The sequence below is a fragment of the Stegostoma tigrinum genome, chromosome 24 (genome assembly GCF_030684315.1).
Source record: "Stegostoma tigrinum isolate sSteTig4 chromosome 24, sSteTig4.hap1, whole genome shotgun sequence".
In the NCBI taxonomy this organism is placed as follows: domain Eukaryota; kingdom Metazoa; phylum Chordata; class Chondrichthyes; order Orectolobiformes; family Stegostomatidae; genus Stegostoma; species Stegostoma tigrinum.
Genome location: NC_081377.1, coordinates 37,944,046 through 37,968,922, shown reverse-complemented (window position 1 = coordinate 37,968,922; position 24,877 = coordinate 37,944,046). Strand labels below are relative to the sequence as shown.

Sequence of the window (24,877 nt, the reverse complement as noted above, 5' to 3'; positions counted from 1 at the left end):
GAGGAGCAGGAAAGCTGACGTTTCTGGTCTAGACCCATCTTCATAATTTTTTTTCACAGATGTTGACAGACCTGTTGGACGATAATTTGGCGTTTTGTGACATCTTCCTGTCAGTCAGTAGTTCATAGTTTTATTTAATTACTGCGGTTCGCTTGGCTGCCTCCAACCTGAAAAAAGATTTGTTTAAAACTGCATGCCTTGCTTTCAAGAAACACGCTTTTCTTTGGAAGTGCCAGTCACACGCAGAAGCGCTGTGATAAATCTTGACGTCAGTTATATAAAACCGGCTTCTATTTAACTCCAGCGCAAGGGTTGTCGATCCCTATTCTGTATTCATCTCAGCTGTGTTCGTTTATCGTGGAAGTTTCAACATGGGACAATTTTACTTCGTTCTTCTTACAGCTATCAGCTTCATCAGAATAAGAAGCCAGACATATTTTGGTGAGATGCAAACATTTTTAAATGATTTATGGTGTGGAGGTGCCAGTGCCAGACTGGGCTGGGGAAAGTCAGAAGGCACACAACAGTGGTCACTTCACCTGACGAAGGTGCAGCGGTCTGAAAGCGTGTCATTTCAAATAAACCTGTTCGACTCGAAACGTCAGCTTTTGTGCTCCTGGGATGCTGCTTGGCCTGCTGTGTTCATCCAGCTCCACACTTTGTTATCTCGGCTATAACCTGTTGTCGTGTGACTTCAGACTGAACTATTTATGTTAGTGGGTAGGTGTTACTGAAGTTAGTTTATTTGCAACGTGTATGAATTTAGCTGCCTGAGAGCACCTGTTAAAGCCATAGACGGAATCCTTGCTTTTCGTTTGAAAAGATCCTGGTCAATTTAGGTTGCATTACTCGTTCATGTGATAAGTTTGAAGAATTTGAAATACTCGATCTTAAGAACGAACCAGAATCGGTTTTAAAAGTAACTCGCATGAATCTTTGTGATTTTACGTTAGCTGTATTTAAAATAATTCTGATTCAGAATTTTTATATCTTGAAGTGTTCTTGCACAAATGAATGTTTTTATCCTATCACTTAATCACCATGTTCTCTATTTGATTTATGTATAAACCTATAAAGAACATAGCAGACCACCAGAAGTGGAGAGGTAAGAGCGGGAGGTGCAGGCGCGGAGGTGGGGTGGTGGTGGATGGTGTCGGGGGGGGTGGGGGCGGGGGTGTGCTTTCACTGTGGTCTTTAATACTGGAATAAAACAGGCTAAAACCAAATGAAACTCCAGTTGCCCCTCTAATAATTGGCATGCCGCATCTTATTTTCGGCCCATCAAAACGTCAATTTAGTAATCTTTCAAACGGAAAAAAATTTCCATGCAGATGCCTGCATTCAGGTAGGCAGTTTTATTTAAAGTTTGGAAAGTCTTTTTTTTCTTGTTTTCAATTGTAAGATCGACTGCGATATTACTGACTATAGTCGTATTTTTGATGTGGGGCGAGGTGTTGTTTCTTGGTTCAAAATTACTCAACGTTAGAGCTACCCTTCTTTCCACGTTCAAATTCAAAGTGTGTGCAGAGCATGTCGATTTAATGACCAAGCAGTAAAAGTATTTCCGTTGATTAGTTCCAGATGGATGGGCGTTTGTCTTTTGAAAAAGGGCAAGTTATTCTCCTAAATTGAGCCGAATAACTAACTGACCCCCGCAGACATTCAGCAATATGCTGTTCATTGTCTATAAACCCAGGCTGGCTTGGAATTCTACAAATCTTGGTAGCCTTGCATTGCCTAGGCAACCTCTTTGACGTAGCAGGCGATTGACTGACTGGACAGACTTTATTTTCCTGAAACAACTGACATGGTCAGCAATGATGTTGTGAGGTACTGGTGTTGGACTGGGGCGGACAAATTCAGAAGTCACACGACACCAGTTTATCTCAAAATCTCAAATAATTGTGGATACAGCTTCAAGATCAATGATCATTTTTTCTGACAGTTGTATACTTACTTCCTTCATCTGATTAACTCATGTATCATATCTAAACTGCCGCTTCTTTATCAAACTCAATAAACTAGCAGAAAATTGCTGCAAGTCATCAACTGCCTGCATGATATAATTGTGATTATTATATATCATGAGCAAATCTCTTAAAGGTATTGTTGTATAGTTTCTCCTTTAAAACGTTAGACAACTCCAATCAGAATGTTATGAATGAATTTTCCCAGGTGTCCCGCAATACTACTCAAATCACTGCTTACATTTTTCTGAAGAAGGGTCCAGACCCGTGCATCGGGCTCCACACTTTGTTATCACGTCACCTTTCCTGCTCCTCCGATGCTGCTGGCCTGCTGTGTTCATCCAGCTCTATACCCTGTTATCACTAATCTTATCACTCGATTACAAGACGTCCCGAGTCTCTTGTAGATTTATGCAGTCTCTCGTTCTGTCTTTCTCTGTCGGTGAGACTGCAAAGCTGCTCTCTCGCGGTCTCCCGCTCTCGCTCTCGCTCACTCTCATGACTGATGGTTTGAATGGCTTTATTTGTGAAATGTCCTGGTTTTTAATCGCTAGTACGCGTCCTTTCTTTGTTTAGTTGATGAACTGTGTCTATCCAGGATGACTGTTGACAGCATGTGTCCTTTACACTATGCAAATATTTTTAGCATCTAGTCGCTGTCTGTTTGATTTCTGGGTTTTGTGACTTGAGTTTTACTTCACTATTAACATCCCTTGCTGTTTGGCCAAATTATCAATCTGTGTTGTAGCAGCCTCGTGGCTGCTAAATTTCCTCCTCTTTGAACAGAAAGAAGTTTATGCAAATAAAATTCAAGTGTATTTGTGAATGCTGGTTCTGGTTCTTGACAGGGGAGGCTACATATCAATGAGAAAGCCATTGTGCACATTGGTGAAGCTTATTTTCACAAGTCTGATAAAGGATATATGTTCATAAAACAAGAAACCCACCGTAATAACGTCTTGAGAGTTTGAGGCTTAGTTACGTACAGAATTCGGTTTTAAAAAATAACGTCAAGACAATCCATGCGGGATTGTGGGGTATGGACAACATTCATAAATCAGAACAAACAGAATTGGCAATGTTGAGAACCTTGGAAGTTCCAGCCATCTTATGGCCCCTATATCCATGTATAGGGAGTGGATTTGCTGCTCAATGTTATCCTTGATTTTTCTTTGGATGATCTGGTTAATCGCCTCGGAGTGACGCTCTAATATGGTCACTAAATGGTGGCTAAACAGATTCTCCGCTAGCTGTCCCACGGACTCTTGCTGGTTGTCTAATGCAGCCTTTCTAGGTAAAGACCAAAAGAAGTGCGGATGCTGTGAATCAGGTCTGGTCGTTAGCAGCTCCTTTGCCTGTCCAAATGTCTTTCTCTCTTTTTGGGCTTTATCCTATCGTTTACTCCCTACCCCACCCACCGCCTTATTTTCTGCATATAAACTGACGTTTTCCCAGCCACCATCAGTTCTGAGGAAGGGTCACCGAACCTGAAAATGTTAACTCTGTTTTCTCCTTCACAGATGCTGCCAGACCTGCTGAGCTTTTCCAGGAACTTTGTTTTTGCAGCTCTTCTAGTGCTCATTTGGCTTGCTGGATCAAAATCCTGACTTTATCAAATTAGCTCAATCAAGGGTATTGACCGTAGACACTCCTGCTTCATATACCGTGGCCAGATTATTAAGGAATTCCCTTCTCCTTTGCCTATTAACTGCTGGTGTGGGTTTTCTCCCCATATGTCCTTGTCCACCCCTCCATGCCATTCTATGGGTCGGGTGAGAATATAATCATTTTAAGGGAAGGACACCATTCTGGTAACTGTGTATCCCTGATATATCTGTTATTATTGGCATTAGCTCGTGATGAATGTTATCAAACAAGATTTTAACCTGTGTATTTAATAACTAGTCCATTGCAAGGGCCTGGTCTGTATGGGACAAGCTTGGGGGAGGAGCATTTGCATTTGGTCTTAGTCCCTCTTTTTAACTTCAACTCTGAGAATTCTCCTTGGTCAACCTTCCCGGGCATCACTGTCCTAACTCTGTCTCCTTGTCTGGACAATGTGCTAGGTATCCCACTACCATGCGTGAGTTCTTGAAGAGACCCCATTAATCGTCTATGATCCCTGTGCTCATGTAACACAATGTGGAACTCACAATAGGTTTCTTGTACACCATGAGTTGGTTGTTACACCTGAATATTACCGATTTCAGGGGTGGGGGGGACATCAATCTCGACTTACTGCAGCATCTGGTTGTTCGTACCATAGGTTTTGTGGATACGTTGTTTTCCCATGCACCTGCACTATATTTTAATTGTAGTCCTTAAAATAATTATACATAATACACAATAAATACTGTGGAAGGGTCACATTGCTGTCTTGGAGTAGCCACTCCTGTGCACTTTGCAAAAAGAGAACAGAGTACTGTCTGGAAATGTCTTTGTCTCCTATCTGGCACTGTGTGCTACAGGGCACTATAAAATTGTCAAGATGCCCAATTTTCACCTATTTCTGGCCCTTTTCTTTCAGAAAGGAGTACAAAAACGGTGATAGAATACGTGTTCTCTATGCAGGATGTAGTGTGGAGGGGTGGGTTGTCACTGTGTGCAGATGGATGTGAAGCAGTGATATGAGCTGTCCCTGACTGAACACCATGTATGTGACTGTAGCAAGCTGAGCAGCTTGTGCACTCTGGGGAGCTTTCAAGCTTCCTGTAACAGGGTTGCCCCTGTCACCCTCAGTGTGTAAGCAACAGAGATAACAAGGTGTAGAGCTGGATGAACACAGCAGGCCAAGCAGCATCAGAGGAGCAGGAAGGCAGATGTTTCGGGCCTTGACGCTTTGGACTTCTGAAGAAGGGTCTAGGCCTGAAACGTCAACCTTCCTGCTCCGCTGATGCTGCTTGGCCTGCTGTGTTCATCCAGCTCTACGCCTCATTATCTGAGATTCTCCAGCATCAGCAGTTCCTACTATCTCTGTATAAGCTATAGCTTGCTTTTGTTCTAGCTGTTGCTGCCAGGATGGCACCTTGGTTTCTAGACTCCTTTTTTCCAGATTTCCCAGCCAGGGTAGAATGTCCTGAATGAAGTGGCTCGTTCGGTCACACAGTAACAGCACATGTTTAGTTTAGAGTTCGTTTGTGGGAATTCCCTTCTTCTGGGGATGGGTGACTTGTATTATTATTCTTTTAAGTCTCGTGTAATTATTTCTGCCTCAGCCCCATCCCCCCCACCTCCCCCGCGTTCATCTAGTCTGGAGAAGGGCTGTGGGATGTGCAGAGGGCACTAGGCTTTACCTTGTCCTGTTTCTTAACTTCCCTCCGCCACACTAGGATTAGTGCTTGTGGAGTCTGGGCTTCAGTATGGTGAGTTGGTGTTGGGTCAAATATTTCACAGGCCTGGGCTCGCTCCTAGCAGTTTGTGTAATGGGAGTATATACCCATTTTGACTTGATGTTGATCAGTGAGTTGGGATTGGTCCATATTCCCTCGTACATGGGTGAATAGAACACACAGCTGGCAGGCAAAGAGGGTGGGATATTTCCCCCTTCCCTTAGCGGCTCTTACGCAAGCTGCCTATGACATCCTCCCTCCCCACACCCCTGTCATGCTTGGCAGCAACCAAGACCTCTGTCTTCATTTTTTCCAGAATTCCGCCGCCAATATTTTGTGGATCTGGCAGAGCTTGAATGTACTGTGGGACTGGTGACAAATTTCTTCCGAGGAGTACGGGTCTGAAGTAGCGTCAAGAACCGTGACCACCTTAGCAATGATAACAAAGTGTGAAGCTGAATGAACACAGCAGGCCAAACAGCATCTTTGGAGCACAAAAGCTGATGTTTCATCAGAAAAGGGGTCTAGGCCCGAAACAACAGCTTTCCTGCTCCTAAAGTGCTGCTTGGCCTGCTGTGTTCATCCAGCTCTACACCTTATCTCAGATTCTCCAGCATCTGCAGTTCCCATTATCTCTGATACACCTTAATGTTGGCCAATTGGATATTTGACAAGGAGGGGTGTATGTGTGAGGGGGGATATTTGACAAGGTAGTTGTTTCTGCACTGGGTGTCCAGGGGGCTCATGGGTTCCAGGAGAGAGGTGGGGGGTCTAATGAGACGGTAGCTTCAGGGAAAGAAAGCGGGCGTCCTCATAGGTGTTCCTTTTTGTTGGATGTATACAGGGTCTGTATTGATTCCCCCTTGTCTGAACTTTCACTATCTCCCATGTTTGGTGTTACGCAACGGCAGATCATATGCATTTACTGGCCAATATCTGGTTCTCTAGATTCTCTATCCTGTCGGAGCACCTTATGTGTTTCCCAGTTGTAACAGTCTTAGAACATAGAACAATATGGTGCAGAACAGGCCCCTCAGCCCTCCATGTTGCGCCGACCTATGAACTAATCTAAGCCCATCCCCCTACACTATCCCACCATCATCCATATGCTTATCCAAGGACTGTTTAAATGCCCCTAATGTGGCTGAGTTAACTCCATTGGCAGGCAGGGCATTCCACACCCTTACCACTCTCTGAGTAAAGAACCTGCCTCTGACATCTGTCTTAAATCTATCACCCCTCAATTTGCAGCTCCCTCGTACAAGCCAACGTCATCCTAGGGACAAGACTCTCACTGTCCACCCTAGTCTTGACTTTTTTCCGGTATTACAATTGCGCAGCATTCTTACTGCTGCCTGCAGCTCTTTGCATTGCTGTTCTAAGCCTAATAATCGGGGCTTGGCAGCTTCCCTGTCCAACTGCAGTTCTTTCAGAGTAGGCCTTTTCATATTGGGCATGGATTTAACCACGTGGATCAGGTTTTGTTGCATTCTGGTGTCCAGCTCTTTAATTATAAACTATAACGTTTCCAGTTCATCACTTGTAATTTCCAAGTGCTCACGCAGTGATCTAATCTAAGCTAGTTGGCTGGGGGAATCTTCTGATTTGGGTTGCATGCTGTGGTTATTTTAGTGACCTTCTTTCGTAATTTCTTGTTGCTAGCAACACCTCTGGATTCTTCTCTAAAGAAGCAAACACTTGGCCCCTCTAAGCTGATTTCCTCAAGACTCTCCCTAGACTCTGCTACACACTTGCAGCTCATGCCTTGCTTACTCTGGCTCTGGAACACCTGCTTTGTGTGCGTGCGCGCGCGTGCTAGCATGTCTCTCTCTCGCCGCGCGCCAGTGTTAGTGTGTGCGCGCGAGCGCGTGTCTCTCTCTATATCTCTCCCTCCGCAGCAGGTTCTCCCCTCTCTCTAAGGTAAGCCCTATGTTTTAGATCTGTACCCCTAACTTCTGAGTCTTTCTAAGATAGCTCAGTGTGGAGCTGGATGAAAACAGCAGGCCAGGCAGCATTAGAGGAGCAGGAAAGCTGATGTTTCTGGTTGGGACCCTTCGGAAAAAAGTCTGAAGGGTTCACACCCAAGAGGTTAGCTTCCCTGCTCCTCTGAGGCTGCCTGGCCTACTGTGTTCATCCAGCTCCACACTGTGTTATCTCAGATGCCAGCGTCGGCAGTTCCTACTGTCTCTTCTGAATCTTTTCGTAGCTTTAACCAGCCAGGATATCCTGCTTAATATAACAAAGTGTGGAGCTGGATGAACACAGCAGGCCAAGCAGCATCTCAGGAGCACAAAAGTTGACGTTACGGGCCTAGACCCTTCTCCGTTACATTGACTGTATCGGCGCCGCCTCTTGCTCCCCAGAGGAGCTCGAACAGTTCATCCACTTTACCAACACCTTCCACCCCAACCTCAAGTTCACCTGGGCCATCTCCAACACATCCCTCGCCTTCCTGGACCTCTGTCTCCATCACAGGTAACCAGCTAGAAACTGATGTTTATTTCAAGCCCACTGACTCCCACAGCCTCCTAGAATACACCTCCTCCCACCCACCGTCCTGCAAAAATTCCATCCGCTATTCCCAATTCCTCTGCCTCCGCCGCACCTGCTCCCTGGATGAGGCATTCCACTCCCGCACATCCCAGATGTCCACGTTCTTCGAGGACTGCAATTATCCCCCCGCAGTGGTCGAGAATGCCCTTGACCGCATTTCCCGGAACACATCCCTCACACCCCGCCCCCGCCACAACTGCCCCCTGAGGATCCCCGTCGTTCTCACATACAACCCCACCAACCTCCAGATACAACGTATCATCCTCCGACACTTCCGCCCCCACCACCCAAACTATTTTTCCATCCCCACCCTTGTCTGCCTTCCGGAGAGACCACCCTCTCTGCAACTCCCTTGTCTGCTGCACACTCCCCTCCGACCCCACCACACCCGGCACCTTCCCCTGCAACCGCAGGAAGTGCTACACCTGCCCCCACACCACCTCCCTCACCCCCATCCCAGGCCCCAAGATGACCTTCCATATCAAGATGTTCACCTGCACATCTGCCAATGTGGTATATTGTATCCAATGCACCCAGTGTGGCTTCCTCTACATTGGGGAAACCAAGCGGAGGCTTGGGGACCGCTTTGCAGAACACCTGCACTCGGTTCGCAACAAACAACTGCACCTCCCAGTCGCGAACCATTTCAACTCTCCCCATTCCTCAGACGACATGCCCATCATGGGCCTCCTGCAGTGCCACAACAATGCCACCCAAAAGTTGCAGGAACAGCAACTCATATTCCGCTTGGGAACCCTGCAGCCCAATGGTATCAATGTGGACTTCAAAATCTCCCCCTCCCCCCACTGCATCCCAAAACCAGCCCAGCCTGTCTCTGCTTCCCTAACCTGTTCTTCCTCTTACCCATCCCTTCCTCCCACCTCAAGCCGCACCTCCATTTCCTACCTACCACCTCATCCTGCCTCCTTGACCTGTCCATCTTCCCTGGACTGACCTATCCCCTCCCTACATCCTCACCTATACTCTCCTCTCTACCCATCTTGTTTTCTCTCCATCTTCGGTCCGCCTCCCCCTCTCCCCATCCCCCTCTCTAATGGGTCTAGGCCTGAAATGTCAGCTTTTGTGCTCCTGAGATGCTGCTTGGCCTGCTGTGTTCATCCAGCTCCACACTTTGTTATCTTTGGATTCTCCAGCATCTGCAGTTCCCATTATCAAGGATATCCTGCTTAATGGCTAGTGATGATTTGAAAGGCTTTGTTGATTGCTAAATGACCTGTTAACTTAAATGTCTGGTTCTTGAGTGCTAATATGCATTCCTTCCTTGTTTCGTTGATGATTATATCTATCCAAGATGACTGTTGACAGGATGTATTCTTTATACTGTGTTAATGCCTTTCGTACTTAGTTGAAGTTTGTGATAACAGTGTGGAGCTGGAGGAACACAGCCGGCCAGGCAGTATAAGAGGAGCAGGAAAGCTGACGTCTCGGGTTGGGACCCTTGTATATACTGCGTAAATCATGCAGAGACAATGTAACTGACAAGGTGTCCTGGATTTATCATAGTCAAAGGAAAGAGCAATGACCAACTGCAACAGGTGCAGAGGGCAGGAATGCAGATGCCTTTGCTGTTGTAATTTTTTGAGTGTAAATTATTGCACTTAGCATTTTAATCCTTTTCAACTAGGGCATCCTCCTAACACACTAAAATTCCAGCTCACATTTTAAAAAATACCTGTTATGTTCAAAATTCATACTGCCTATGGAAGGAATATTGGTATTTAGTGCATGGTGAACTGGAAAATCTGCTGTCAGAATAATAATTATTCACTTTGCCTCAGTGCAATGCATAATATCCCACTCAGAGTAGCTACTTTTCAGGCTCAGGCCAATAATCTAAACATAATATTATAATATTACTGAAGAAGAACAACAACTAATTGCATCATTGTGTAAACCATTATTAATTAGTTTCAAAACAGCGCTAGAGTCCATTGTTCAAACAGCTCAATCCAGAAGATTTGAACTTGTTCTCTCTGATAAATACCAAAATCCATGGTGTCCCTCCATTTTTAAGAATCATCCAAACCCATAAGGCAAATGCAGAACTCTCTCACTTGCCTATTCTGGAATTTTAAACATACTTTAATATTTGCACCATAGTAATTCATTCCCATTAGGGTATCAAATGTTAGTCAGTTTACCACTAAGGTGTAAATTATTTATCTTCCATTTTGGGTTCTGAACTTTGACTTGTGGGCTTTGACCTGTGTACGAGGATGTTTAATGATTTAACTTGTCAGTATTTCTGGAGTCATCTCTTTTGAGAGAGAGAGAAGTTTCCAGGATTGCTAATGGGAACTTACTCATTGGGAAAGTTTAAAGCAGACAAAATAAACATTTGAGGAGTAGTAAACTGCTTTGTTAAGATCAGTGCTTGTTCTTTGTTTTTGCTCGAGGGTACATTTAGAAGCTTGGTTGTGGTGGCGGCGGCTTCGGCAGCAGCGAGCATGCCCTGCAGTGCAGTGGCACCTGAAGCAAGTTTGGGTTCCCAACAGCGACTGCATCCAGCACAGATTCACGGAGTTGGCAATGGAGGCATATTTTGACCCAGCTCGAGACCTGATGGCATGAGCAGTGGCTGCAACAGTGAGATGCAGACTCATGACTCATGGACAGGAGTTTAGGCCAGATCGGTACTTGGTGGCGTGATCCACCAGAATTCACAGTGGTGGAGGCAAGACAGCACTGAAAAGTGGCGACTTTTGCTCCAGAAGCTGCTAAAGGGACTCTGGGCCTGGGGGCCAGGCAAAGCCCATGGCAGAACACTTAACAAGAAGGACAGTAAAACTGAACACCTTTTTTCCCCCCATTATTTCTTCAATTTTTTTGCTTTTATATTCAATTTGTTTTTTTTCTGTTGTAAGACGGCTTCAGAGTGGCAACACTTTACAACTCAACATTTTTCAGTGTGTTTTGTAATTCAAATCAAATCATAGCTTGAGATACTTTTGACTTCAGTTTACAGATGTCCTGGATGACTTTGAATATGAAATATTTCTGAACTAACAAGTTTCTCCTTGAGAAACAAACCTTACCCCAGGGTAAGGGTTTTACCTTGATAGCGCCAGACTAGAAGTATTTAGTTTGAACCATGAAGGGGTTGTTTGAAGCTGAGAAAATCTTTCAACTGGGAATTGAAAAACATAGCTAAGTCAAACTTATGACAGAACAGAATTCTTGTGTTTGACTAGTGTAAAGGGATACTGTTGGGCTAAATGGAATACTGTACCTTTTATTATATTTTGAAATGTTTCAATTATTCTGTAGCTTTGTTTGTCCTTTTTTTGTTAAACCAGATCTGTAAAAGTGTGCTTGTGTTTCAATGAGTAACTACCTCCATTAAATTTTAAAATGCAATCTTATCGAACCAGATTTCAGTCTGGATCTGACTTTTCTCATCATAATATCAATCCGGATCATAGCATATACACTCCATTTTCTGTTTCTGCTATCGGCCAGCTATCTTAAGTTGGGTTGTATTTGCTTGCTCTTTGCCAGCCTTTTTTCTTTCACTTATTCTTGCAATTTGCTGGGTTCTAATTTCAGTCCACACATTCTTTGAGTTAGGCATGTGAAGGAATTTATGATGCAATTACTTAGTGAATTGATCAAATTAGTTCCTTATGGAAAGTCTTCAGTACTAGTCTTCACCTTTTTGTCTTTGCTGATATTGCTGGTGAAAATTCCTTGTCCAGTGCTATATAATTTCTCAATTAACATTAAGAAACTCCAGAAGGAAATTTTATGTTCAGGCAACCTAAACCTTAAGAACTTGTGGAAAAATAAATACAGGTGGGAGATTTTTGGAAACATGCTGTTTATAATGAAGGTATGCAGCATCTTCTGTAAATAGAAGTGGTTAGGTAAGCAGTTTTTGGATTGGAATGTTTCCAATTCACGTTAAATAAAAGACAAATCCAAGCATTTTATTAAAATTTTAGGGTAAAAGATAAAACAGAGGAGGAACAAAGATATTCAAACTTTGGAAAAAGAGTTCAGTTGGGGATGTGGCCATTAAACAAGTTAATTTAGAAAAGACTGAAAAAAAAACATACCAGTTAGGCTTAGAAACACCAAATTGAGTGATAAAAGAAATCAAAGGCACTGTGTTGACAAAACACTTTTCAGTCCAAGTGATCTGCCTGTCTTTACTTTTTTCTCTTTTCAAATATCTAACTCAATTTATTAGCATCTCCTGCTTTAAAAAAAAACTACAGCTAACATCAGAAGTTACTAAGTGTTTTTTTTTGTTTTCACCTTGATTGCCACAGCGTCCATTAGAAAGACATACTTGCTCTTGAAGTATACAATAATTGTCTGAAACACTTAGTTAGTGGGAATAGGAAGGAACAGTGCTCTGCAGCAAGAAGTTCTTAATTGTAGAAGTTGCTGGAAAAGCTGAGCAGGTCCCGTAGCATCTGTGAAGAAAATAGTTAACGTTTCAGGTCCGGTGACCCTTCCTTCGAACTGATTGGTAGTTGAAAAAATATCGGCTTATAAGCAGAAAATAGGGAGGGGGAACGGGGTAGGGAGTAAATGATAGGATAGAGCCGAGAGGGAGAGGTAGAGATAGAGACAGTTGGACAGACAAAGGAATTGATAACAATCTGCCTGGGAGGGTGAATAGTTGTCAATGAGTTTTATTAATGACTAATAACAGATCATGTGTAATGGCAGGCTATAATGGTAACAAAGCTGGTGTGTGGGGTAAGGGGCTAAGACCTGGGAGAGTTTAGGCCCAAGCCTCTGTCTTACTTCTCACCTTTCCTTCTGACGTCTGTTTCCATTTCTGGGGATAGACTGGCCACTAGTATCCACCACAAACCCACGGTTTCCCACAGCTACCTGAACTGCACATCCTCACACCTCGCTTCCTATAAAGGACTCCATCCCATTTTCTCATTCCTCCGTCTATGTCACGGATGTTCAGATGAGGCCAACTTTGACAAGGGATCCTCTGACACGTCCACCTTCCTCAACTGAGGATTCCTCAGCACCATTGTCGATAGAGCCCTCAACCGGGTCCAACCCATCTCCAGCATTTCTGCCCTTACCCTTCTCTTCCCTCTCATAACAGTGATAAGGTTCCCCTTGGCCTTACTTACCATCCCACCAGCATCCACATCCAGAAGGTCATCTGATGCTATTTCCACCACATCCAGCGAGATGCCACCAGACATTTCCTTCCCCTCCCTTGCTTGCCATCCATAGGGACTAGTCCCTCCAGGACACCCTGGTCTGGTTTTCCTTCACCTTCAACACCTGCCCATTTGCCTCCTCTGTCCCCAGTATCCAGGAGCCCAAACATACCTTCAAGGTTAAGCAACACTTCACCTGCACTTCCCAGAATCTAATCTATTGCTTTCACTTCTCACCGTGGTTTCCTGTACATTGGGGAAAACAAAGCGTAGACTGGGTGACAACTTTACAAAAAAATCTGTTATGCTTGCAAGAAAGACAGAGCTACCTGTTGCCTACCACCTTTAACACACCACTCTGATCCCTGACCAACATCTCGCTCTGGCTTGCTGCAATGTTCCAGCAAAGCTCCATTTATGCTGGAAGAACACCACCTCATTTTCTGCTTAGGGACCTTGCAGCCCTCCAGACTCGATATTGAGCACAATCATTTTAGGCCCTAAACGCTCTGTCTTTGCCCCTACCCCACACACCAGGCCTTGTTATTACAGACTGCCATTACACACTGACTATTGTTAGTCACTGACAGCCCCCATTAACAACTATTCACCCTCCCAGCCAGATCGATATCAACTCCTTCATCTATCCAACTGCTCTTTTCTCTCTTTGGGCTCTATCCGATCATTCACTGTACCCCATCCTGCTCCTATTTTATGCTGATATTTTTCCCAGCTACCATCAGTTCTGAGGAAGGGTCACTAGACCCAAGACGTTAATTCTGGTTTTTCCTTCACAGCTGCCAGACCTGTTGAGCTTTTCTGGCAACTTCTGCTTTTGTTACTGATTTACAGCATCTGCATTTCTTTTGGTTTTTAGTTCTGAATTATAGTTGTGGACAGAAGTGGTGTTAGTTGAATATGGCTTCTACATTTAGAGGTGAGCCAGCCAAAACAGCCAACGCTGTACACAACATTTGAGAAGTTGTATGTAAATTTGAGCCTCTGGTAGAAGGAATGTTCCTTTTCTTGGAAAAGGGGTGCAACAGCACAGGGCAATTGTAGTTCCACTTAAGCTGTTGTGACACCAGTGAAGATCAACTCGGAGGCTGCTGAGATATGTAAGTTTTTAATCAAATGATGCTGTTAACCTTTTAAATCACTGGTGATATTTTCAATTCAGTTTATCCACAGAGTTGTAATGTTTGGGTTGGGCTCGGAAACATGGTATTTGGAGATGTATTGTCCATTTTGTAAACATTCCAGAAAATTTCCCATGGTGTTACTTGAGCTGGTTTCAGGAATCACTTGTATTATTTAACATGTTAATCTGAGCTATTCCTTTTCATGACCACTGCTTCCCTACAGCAATCCAAATAATTGTAGTTGCTTGCATATTCCAAAAGGTTGATTGGAAGTCATAAACTACAACTGGACTTTAGGTTCCAGGTCAATTTTGTTTTAACTATGAACAAGGATGCAAAACCAAGTATGCAATTTGGGATTTGTTTGATCTGTACTAAATCAAAGACTTGCTTGATATGCTACATTCCTAATTTGTGAACATTAAGACCTTTTAGTTGTACACAATTTATTGCAATTAAAGCCTAATTCTGGCTGCTGCTTTGTGATCGATTTGCAGTACAGTCAGTTTCAATCAGCATCATTTCCTGACAAAACAACACCTCTGATTAACATAAAACAAAAGGACTGCTATTGCTGAGGATCTGAAACAAGAACAGAAATTGCTGGAGAAATTCAGCAGATCTGGCAGCATCTGTGAGGAGAAAGCATGGTTACAATTTAAGTCCAGTGACCCTTAATCTCTGATTAACTTGAACTTGTCTGCTTGACTTAGTTAGAATTTAATGACGTTAAGTGGGGGGGCGTGCGGGAAGACTCTCCAGGTTTAGATTAGATGACATATCTATCTTTTAAGAATCCTGCCTTTAGTTTCTGTACAAGTTCATTTCCATTTGTAAAACTTCACATTTATCAGAATGCCACAATCCTAAATCCTAGTTATTGCACGCCATTCATTACACTTTTTTTCTGCATTACAATAAATATCTTGTGCTTCCCCAGTTTTTTTCCTGCATCAGTGGTGGCCTTCAATTGTTCTTCCTATTTGCTTTAAAAATTCTGTGCTGCTGATAACCTATTCTTTGTTCAAGTATTTGTTCGCTAAGGTTTCCCACAGTAGGCTATTGTACAAAATGCGGAGGAATGGGATTGTGGGAGATATAGCAGTTTGGATCGGAAATTGGCTTGCTGAAAGAAGACAGAGGGTGGTAGTTGATGGGAAATGTTCATCCTGGAGACCAGTTACTAGTGGTGTACCGCAAGGCTCGGTGTTGGGTCCACTGCTGTTTGTCATTTTTAGAAATGACCTGGATGAGGGTGGAGAAGGATGGGTTAGTAAATTTGCAGACAACACTAAGGTCAGTGGAGTTTGGATAGTGAGGAAGGATGCTGTAGGTTGCAGAGAGACATAGATAAGCTGCAGAGCTGGGCAGAGAGGTGGCAAGTGGAGTTTAATGCAGACAAGTGTGAGGTGATGCACTTTGGTAGGAGTAACTGGAAGGCAAAGTACAGGGCTAATGGCAAGATTCTTAGTAGTGTAGATGAGCAGGGAGATCTCTGTGTCCATGTACACAGATCCTTAAGTTGCCACCCAGGTTGACAGGGTTGTTAAGAAGGCATACAGTGTTTTAGCTTTTATTAATAGAGGGATCGAGTTCCAGAACCAAGAGGTTATGCTGCAGCTGTACAAAACTCTGGTGCGGCCGCACTTGGAGTATTGTGTACAGTTCTGGTCACCGCATTATAGGAAGGATGTGGAAGCTTTGGAAAGGATACAGAGGAGATTTACTAGGATATTGCCTGGTATGGAGGAAAGGCCTTACAAGGAAAGGCTGAGGGACTTGAGGCTGTTTTCATTAGAGAGAAGAAGGTTGAGAGCTGACTTAATTGAAACATATAAAATAATCAGAGGGTTGGATAGGGAGAGCCTTTTTCCTAGGATGGCGACGGCGAGTACAAGGGGGCATAGCTTTAAATTGAGGGGTGAAAGATATAGGACAGATGTCAGAGGTAGTTTCTTTACTCAGTAGTAAGGGAATGGAACGCTTTGCCTGCAACGGTATTAGATTCGCCAACTTTAGGTACATTTAAGTCGTCATTGGACAAGCATATGGACGTACATGGAATAGTGTAGGTTAGATGGGCTTGAGATCGGTATGACAGGTCGGCACAACATCGAGGGCCGAAGGGCCTGTGCTAAGCTGTAATGTTCTATGTTCAATGTTCTATGTTCTAAATGTGTGACTGAGCTAATAATACTCCAGTTGCACACAGAACTCTTTACATTGCAAAACTTTCTATGTAAATGTTCACACTAAATATAGATTACAATCTAGTCACCAAATACAAAAAAACACATTGCTATCTTGGACCATTGGCATGGGAGTAGGTGACTGATACACAGATACAAAATGGTGGACAAGTGCAGCCAGTGTGGTGGCTTGTGAAAAAGACCAGTTAGTGTAAGTTCAATTTACAATGTCTAACAAAATGACTCAAATTTCTTCAACTTCATAATGACTCTGACAGGATATCTGGAAGCAAATGGACATGTTAGCAATAGGCAGCGTGGGTTTGTGCAGGGAAAGTCATGTCTCACCAACTTGATTGAGGAGGTGACAAGAATAATTGAGGCAAGGGCAGTGGATGTTGTCTACGTGGATTTTAGCAAGACATTTGATTAAAATACCTCATGGCAGGCTGGTATAGCAGGTAAAGTATCATAGGGACCATCGTGAATGAGCTAGAGAGATACAAAACTAGCTTGGTCATAGAAGCAGCAGTGAAGGAGTGCTTTTTGGGGAAAAAAGGATCAGTAACTAGTGGTGTTTTGCAGGGATCAATGCTGGGACCTTTTTGTTTGTAATATATTTAAATGATCACAGAATCTTTTAAAGTGTGGAAACAGGCCATTCGGCCCAACAAGTCCATAGTGACTTTCCAAACGTCATCCTGCCTGGATTCACCCCATTATCCTATCTCTGGAACCCTGCGTCTTGCAGGACTAATCCACCTAATCTACACATCTCTGAACACCTATGGGCAATTTAGCATGGCCAATCCACCTCAGCTGTACATCTTTGGACTGTGGGAGGAAATCCACACAGAGCTGCCCAAGCCTGGAATTGAACCCCGGTCCCTGACACTAAGGGAGCAGTGCTAACCACTGAGCCATTGTGCTGCTGTGATCTGGAGGAAAATATAGATGATCTCGTTTGTAAGTTTTCAGATGACACCAAAATTGGCAGTTTTTCAGATAGTGAAGAGGATTATCAAAGGATACAGCAGGATTTAGCAGGATATAGATAACAGATTTAGGCAGAAAAGTGGCAAATTGAATTTAATCTGGGCAGATGCAAGGTGATACATTTTGGAAGATCAAATTTAGGTATGAATTATACAATAAATGGCAGAACCTTTTTATGAGCAGTGCCCTGCTGAACAATCTGAATGTACAGGTCCACAGATAGTCACGAAGGCATACAGCATGCTTGCCTTCATCGGCCAGGACATAGATTATATAAGTTGGCAGGTCATCTTATAGTTGAACAAAAAACACTTTTTAGTTAGGCCACATTTGGTATATTGTATGCAGTTCTAGTTGCCACACCACCAGTAGGATGCAAATGTTTCAGAGAACCTTTACCAAGATGTTGCCTAGTCTAGAGGGTTTTAGTCTGACGAGAGATTGGATAAACTTGGATTGTTGTCACTGGAAAGGAATAAGTTGATGGGGCAACCTGATAGATGAATACAAAATTGAGAGACTGATTGACTAGCCACCCTAAGGCATTTTCCCAAGTTGGAAAGCTCAACTAGAGGGCTCAGGTTAGGGGAGAACTGCAGGGAATATTTTTCAGAGGGTGATGGATGCCTGGAAATGCATTGCCAGTGGAGGTGGTGGGAGCTAATGTTTGAGGCATATCTTGGTAGACACATGACCATGAAGTGAACAGAGGGATAGATTCCATGCATGGGAAATAAGTAGTGGATCTAAATAAGGACTAGGAATCAACACAGGCTCGGTGGGCTGAAGGACCTGTTCCTATGCTGTATTGTATTGAAACTAAATCCCATTGCATGAACTGTAATGCATAAAACTGTCAGTCCTTTTCACAAAAATGGTCAATTTATTTCTTTCTCCTTTCTCACCATATTTCTTCAATAAATTCAAATTTGTTTGAGAACAAAATTATTCTTTAAACAAGTGGGAAAATGGTTTTAGATAACTACGCAGACTTGAACAAATCCCCACAATCCTAACATATACATTCTTACACAGACCAGACAAGACAACACCGTTCTGCAAGGTACAATGTGTTTAGAAGACAAAAGGGCAAAGAAACTAACTTGTGGATCACAAGTTCAAATTTAAAATGTAGAATAAACTATCTTTTTACAATTCTGTTGATTTCCTGGCTGCAAGATCAAGTTGCTATCAGTCGAACGTAATGGAAGATCTTCATTTTGGATTCAGACAGGAAACCATTAGGATCCCTGATATCTGAAACTTGATCATTGCTGTCCCTTTATCACAGGAACCTAATATGCCTTCTTTTATGTTATGTTCCACATTGTCATTACTCCCACTAGTGGTTTCTTTCTCCTTTTATTCCTTATCACCATCCAAACCAATTCTACATCCTGAATCCCTGAGCCAAAATCATTTCTATTAAGCAAATGCAATCCATGAGTAACAATGCTACCCCTTCACCTTCACCTAGCTTGCAATTCTTCTTAAATAACATATAACCCTCAATCTTCAGCGCCAATGCGTGTCATCTTGAAACCATTTTTAAGGGCTAGCAGATCATATTTATTTACTTCAATGTGCAAAATAATTTAGTTTTAAAAGTTGAATTAAACACTGATTTTGTCCTAACTCAAGTAGTGAAAATGGAGCAATTTCAAGTTAAATTTTGCTCATTTTACCCACCATGCAAAGTCAACAGATGTAAAATCTTGAGGGGTGCAAAATGAGAGCCAATCCCAAATCAATGTATTTAAGTTAAAATTGGGACCCTAGAATTTCAATACAGAATGTTGCAGTTAATGGTTCAACTTAGCACATAAACTATCCCATTCTGTAGAGTACATCCTACTTATTTAGATCCAAAACTGATCTGTAACCTGTAAGGTTTTTTTCAGATCTGTTTCAAGCCATAAATGCTTTCTATGCTAAGTCACTTATACTTCTTAATATGCATTATTGGACAATTCAGATTTTTCTCATGCAAAAGTAGATCTGATTTTAAAAGTATTCATATATGAAACTCCATATTTCTTAAAACATTGAAATTTAATGTGAAAGATAAAGAAAAATGTATTTATTTTATAAAATCAATTGTGTTTGTTTGGATTTGTATAGGATATTTAACAATAAACACACTCATGTTTATAGCAAATGTCAGGTGAAGGATTCACAGATGTAAAAAGAATACTGCGGATACTGCAAGAGGTTATGGTGAAGCTGTACAAAACTCTGGTGCGGCCGCACTTGGTGTATTGTGTACAGTTCTGGTCACCGCATTATAAGAAGGATGTGGAAGCTTTGGAAAGGGTGCAGAGGATGTTGCCTGGTATGGAGGGAAGGTCTTACGAGGAAAGGCTGAGGGACTTGAGGCTGTTTTCATTAGAGAGAAGGTGGTTGAGAGGTGACTTAATTGAAACATATAAAATAATCAGAGGGTTAGATAGGGTGGATAAGGAGAGCCTTTTTCCCGGGATGGTGGCAGCGAGCACGAGGGGGCATAGCTTTAAATTGAGGGGTGAAAGATATAGGACAGATGTCAGAGGTAGTTTCTTTACTCAGAGTAGTAAGGGAATGGAATGCTTTGCCTGCAATGGTAGTAGATTCGCCAACTTTAGGTACATTTAAATCGTCATTGGATAAGCATATGGACGTACATGGAATAGTGTAGGGTAGATGTGCTTGAGATCGGTATGACAGGTCGGCACAACGTCGAGGGCCGAAGGGCCTGTACTGTGCTGTAATGTTCTATGTTCTATGATAAAGCTTTTTCAGACAACTTCAGAGAGCCATTTTTAAGATAGTTTTTGTTTTAATGATATTTTATTCCTGCTCACAGAGGGACAGGTGTTTTTCCCTTTTCCTGTGGTCACTTGTGAGACATGCTTTTTGCTGGCTAGCCAGTATTTATTGCTGCTCCCTAGTTGCCCTTGACAGGCTTCTTCCAAATACCATGTAAGGAGAGTCAGAATGTTTTGCATCCAGCCAGGTTATTTTTCAACTGGCCAAACCAGTGCACTGGAAAATACATCGGGTTGCTAAGCAACTTTCAAGCAAGTCTCCCCTCCAAAACCAGTTTGTTTATCCAGCCATAGGCCATTAAATGCTCAGTCATACAGCATGGAAACAGATCCTTAAGTTCAAATCATCCATGCTGACCAGATATCCTAAATTAATCTACTCCCATTTGCCAGTATTTGGCCCATATCCCTCTAAACCCTTCCTATTCAAATACCCATTCATATATGCCTTTTAGATGTTGTAATTGTACCAGTCTCCACCACTTCCTTTGGCAGCTCATTCCATATATGCACCACCCTGTGTGGAAAAAGTTGCCCCTTAAGCCCATTTTAAAATCTTCCCCTTCTCACCTTAAGTCTATGCCTTCTAGTTTCCTTTTTGTTAAAATTGCTTTCTTCCAAAGTCACTCTGCATTTTTGCAAAAAGCAGACAAGCCCCTGTACTTCATCATTCTGCATTCCAAACAAACAGCCACATGCTAAATCCTTTTACAATCCAGGAATTTCCCAAATCTTCCATTTTTCAATTCTTGGTCTGGAAATGTTTTCCCAACAATATTCAAACATCAGCTTAGATTTTTGTGAAAACTGACCTTTTTTGAAGAAAAGTGTGTATGCCGTTATAATTCTCAATGATCCCCAAGTTCTGAAACACTTTGTATCGTTGTAACAGCCCAACCTGGTCTGCTTTCCATTCTATTTACCTGATGTTTCAACCGGGTATAAAGTTCACGAAAGTGGAGGAGGTTTATAATTAGAGTTAGGGTTTAAATGGTGAATATCCAGTACATGGAGTTACGTGTGAATTATTTCAGTTGCTGTCTCATTTAAATGAGTTATTTTATTACAAACTGCTGAAAATAAAGTTTTTCAACTTGAAGAATGAAGCCATAAGCTTCATTTTTTAAGCTATTACAGTTGCTTTAAGCAGTCTTATCAGTTCAGATATGATCTTTCATTATGATCTAACTACTACCTTGGTGTAGAAGCTCAGTTGTATATGGGTTAAGTATGATTTGAATTGTTCTCAACTGTCACTTAAAACATTTCATTGCAGTGTAGAATAAGTTTAACCATGAAATCTCTCAAAGAAAAATGGATTTGCAAACTTTCACTGCGAATGGAAGATTAAAAGAAAACAAGTTGAAGCATACATCCCTGTTTTCTCCAAAGTGCATTGGTTCCTTGTCAGTGGAAGGCAAATGACTCCCCTTTTCATTAGTCAGCTGTCATATTCTGTAAGGTCCAGCATTATAGAAAGCCATTTTGTCAACTCCTGTGAAATGGTGAATTTGTGCTTGTACCAGGGAGGATAAGGGAGCAAGGATCCAGGTAAGTGAGTAGATTAAGTGTGGGTGGGAGATATCTGGTTTGGTAAGAGGGCAGTGATTGGGTAACAAAGTGTGAAGCTGGATGAACACAGCAGGCGAAGCAGCATCTCAGGAGATGCTGCTTGACCTGCTGTGTTCATCCAGCTTCACACTTTGTTATCTTGGATTCTTTAGCATCTGCAGTTCCTATTATCACTGGGCACTGATTGCTTTTTGGCTTGTGCTGCAGGAATGGATGTCTGGTCCAGAGGTTGGGTAGTGGTGAGAGGGAACATAGGATCCGGTGTGGAAGGAGGTGGGGGGTTGGTCAGACCTCATGGAGGGGGATTGGCAGGTCCTGTAGGACGAAGAGCAGATTAATTGAGTGTCATACAATAAGGTTAGACTGAAGGGTCTGTTTCCTAGTCCATGCCAACTATATTCCCAAACTAAACTAGTCCCATTTGCCTGTGTTTAGCCCATATCACTTCAAACCTTTCCTTTTCACACAACAATCCAAAAAGTCTTTTAAATGCTGTAACTGCATCTGCATCCATCACTTCATCTTGTAGTTCATTCCATACATGAACCACTCTAAAATAAAAAAAGTTGCCCATTCTCCTTTCAGACTTTCTCCTGTCATTTCAAAAATATGTCCCCTTGTTTTGAACACCGGGAAAATATCCTTGCTATTCAACTTATCTATGCCCCTCATGATATTATAAACATCTATCAGATCACCCCTCCAGCTTTCACTCAGTGTTATTTTGCCTAACTGCCACAGAAACCTAAGTTACACTAAATTCCAATTAACCATTGCTAGCCACCTTGCTGAACTACACTGGTTCAGGGTCCAACTTAAACTCTTTTCCCAGCGTGTTTAAATCCTTCCTGATTTCTGAAATCTCCTCCAGCCTATGCACTCTTACCACCAGAGCTGTGGGCTCCCTGCACTCTGACTTCTGCCATTCTTTGTGTGCCTTTAGCTGTCTAGTCTTAACGTCTGAGTATTCTCTCAAAACCCATCTTGTTCTCTACTTCTGAAGATCCATTTTAAAATACCATACTTTTTGGCTTAGCATTCAAATTTGAATTAAATCTGTCTGAAAAGCCAGAGATATTTTTCTGCCTTAAAAATGGAGGTGAAGTATTGAAGTCTGGAATAGGTGTAATGGAGTAGAGAATCGGGTCGGTTTGGTGTATGGGGTTGGGGGTGGGGGGGAAGAGCGGTGAAAGATCTGTTGAATAGTTACTCGGGAGTTAGAAAACTACTTAATAGTCTAACATTTTCCCCATGCTGAATCTTTTTGTTTTCAGCTACATTCAGGTTGCAAAGAGAATTTTCCACCAGGTATGTAACTATGATGCTTAATAGGCTGGAGTGTGAAGAGTGTTGTCTTTCTGAAATACTTGTGAAATCTGAATTTTAAAATGGAGCAGGACTCCTGTTTCCCAGCTGAATGGGAAGTCTGGTTTGATGATCGTGCATCATTCTATGACTGCCTAATCAGATCTTGTCAACAGGAACTCAATCTGTCTTCTGAACTCATACTTTTGACCTACGAGATTTTGATTTTTTATTGTCAAAAATTTTCTAAAACTGGACTTCTTTGCAGAGCCATGTTGTCTTGTATAATTGTGTGTGCTTGGGATTAAGAGGATATAGTTTAATTCTACATAGTAGCTTAGATGATAACTAGTTATACCATATGTCTAAGGGATAAATTTGAGTTGAGTTAATTTTTAAAAAATGGAAAACCCTTTGGTCAAGATAACAATAATGAAGATAAACAAACTTTGAATTTTGGTGATTACTTAAGATATCCGAGTTGAGACATGTGATAAGTTTAATCGTGGGACTTGATTTCCAGCCCACTCCTCTTGTCAAAGTTATAAGAAAGCAATGCTGCTTGTACATGATACACTTCAATAGTAGGAATCAGGTGTAAATTGTTGAGGACTTGGAAAGATCCAGAATTCAACATTATGTTAACAATGCAACTCTCCTTGCCAGATTGACTTCAATGCTGTAATGTTAGCTTGAGTCGTTGAGATGCAAACTTTGTTTTTCCTGACTCTAGCAGCAAGTGTTAGAGTCAATGGCGATTGAAGAGAAGCCAATAACAATTGTGATGCAGGGTCACTAGACAAAACATTAATTCTCCTTCCCCCCCCCCCCCCCCCCCCCCCCGCCCCCAACAGATGCTGCCAGACCTGCTGAGTTTTTCCAGCAATTTCTGTTTTTGTATTGAACATTTTGGATGTCAGGATATTGTACAATGTTCTCGGCTGCTTTAATAGGTCAAAGATGGTCATAGTCAAAAAAGTTTTAGGAGGTGTGACCAAAAACCTGGGGACAGCCAGAATTTTTACATTGGCCTTTGACTGGCACTGAAGAGAAAATCTTGTTTAACTCTTGCTTAACTTGGAGGTCTATGTTGAAAGCTAAAAATTCTCAGTGACTTGTTTCATATTCATTCATGACACCCCACTACTGGTAAATGGAACCTTCTCCAGCTCTATATAACTCCTACCCCAAGCTAATTCAGCACTTTCCTTTCCCTTAAGTGCATTGCCCTGTTTGACTGTTTCTTAGCCTTGGTTGAGAGCAATGGTTCCTTTTGTGGAAGCCAGCCAGAGCCAAGTTAGAGATAGAAAGAACTGCATATGCTGGAGTCAGAGATAAAAGTGTGAAGCTGGGGGAACAATAGACCAGGCAGCAGAGGAGCAGGAATAATGGGAACTGCAGATGCTGGAGAATCCAAGATAAGTGTGTAGCTGGATGAACACAGCAGGCCAAGCAGCATCTCAGTAGCACAAATGCTAACGTTTCGGGCCTAGATCCTCTGATGAAGGGTCTAGGCCCGAAACATTAGCTTTTGTGCTACTGAGATGTTGCTTGGCCTGCTGTGTTCATCCAGCTTCACACTGTTATCAGAGGAGCAGGAAGTTAACTTTGTGGCCCAGCTGCATAAAGTGTGAGTAAGAAGTCTAGCAGTAGGGAATTTTTTAGCGAGGGGAGTAGACAGGTGGCTTTGCTGCTGTAGTTATGACACTAGGATGGTGTATCATCTTTAATGAGGTTAACAAAGTGAGAAAGAGAGAAAGGGAGGAGCAGGGATTCTGGCAAGTAGTATAGAAGGGAGAGAAGCTGAGATAGAATGATAAATTTAAAATGCGAGTGAGTTGATGTGAGGAAGCAGGCTAGT

General features: G+C 42.5%; 1 protein-coding gene across 1 annotated transcript in view; it reads left to right on the top strand.

Annotated features, from left to right (window-relative positions):
* Window positions 1-337: 337 nt before the first annotated feature.
* LOC125464900 (receptor-type tyrosine-protein phosphatase U-like) overlaps window positions 338-24,877 on the top strand; it is a 321,742-nt gene continuing 297,202 nt past the window's right edge. Inside the window, exon 1 of the mRNA XM_059654370.1 lies at window positions 338-441. Within this exon, the coding sequence (XP_059510353.1) occupies window positions 372-441 (70 nt within the window). The 5' untranslated portion in view covers window positions 338-371. The remainder of the gene's footprint in view (window positions 442-24,877) is intronic.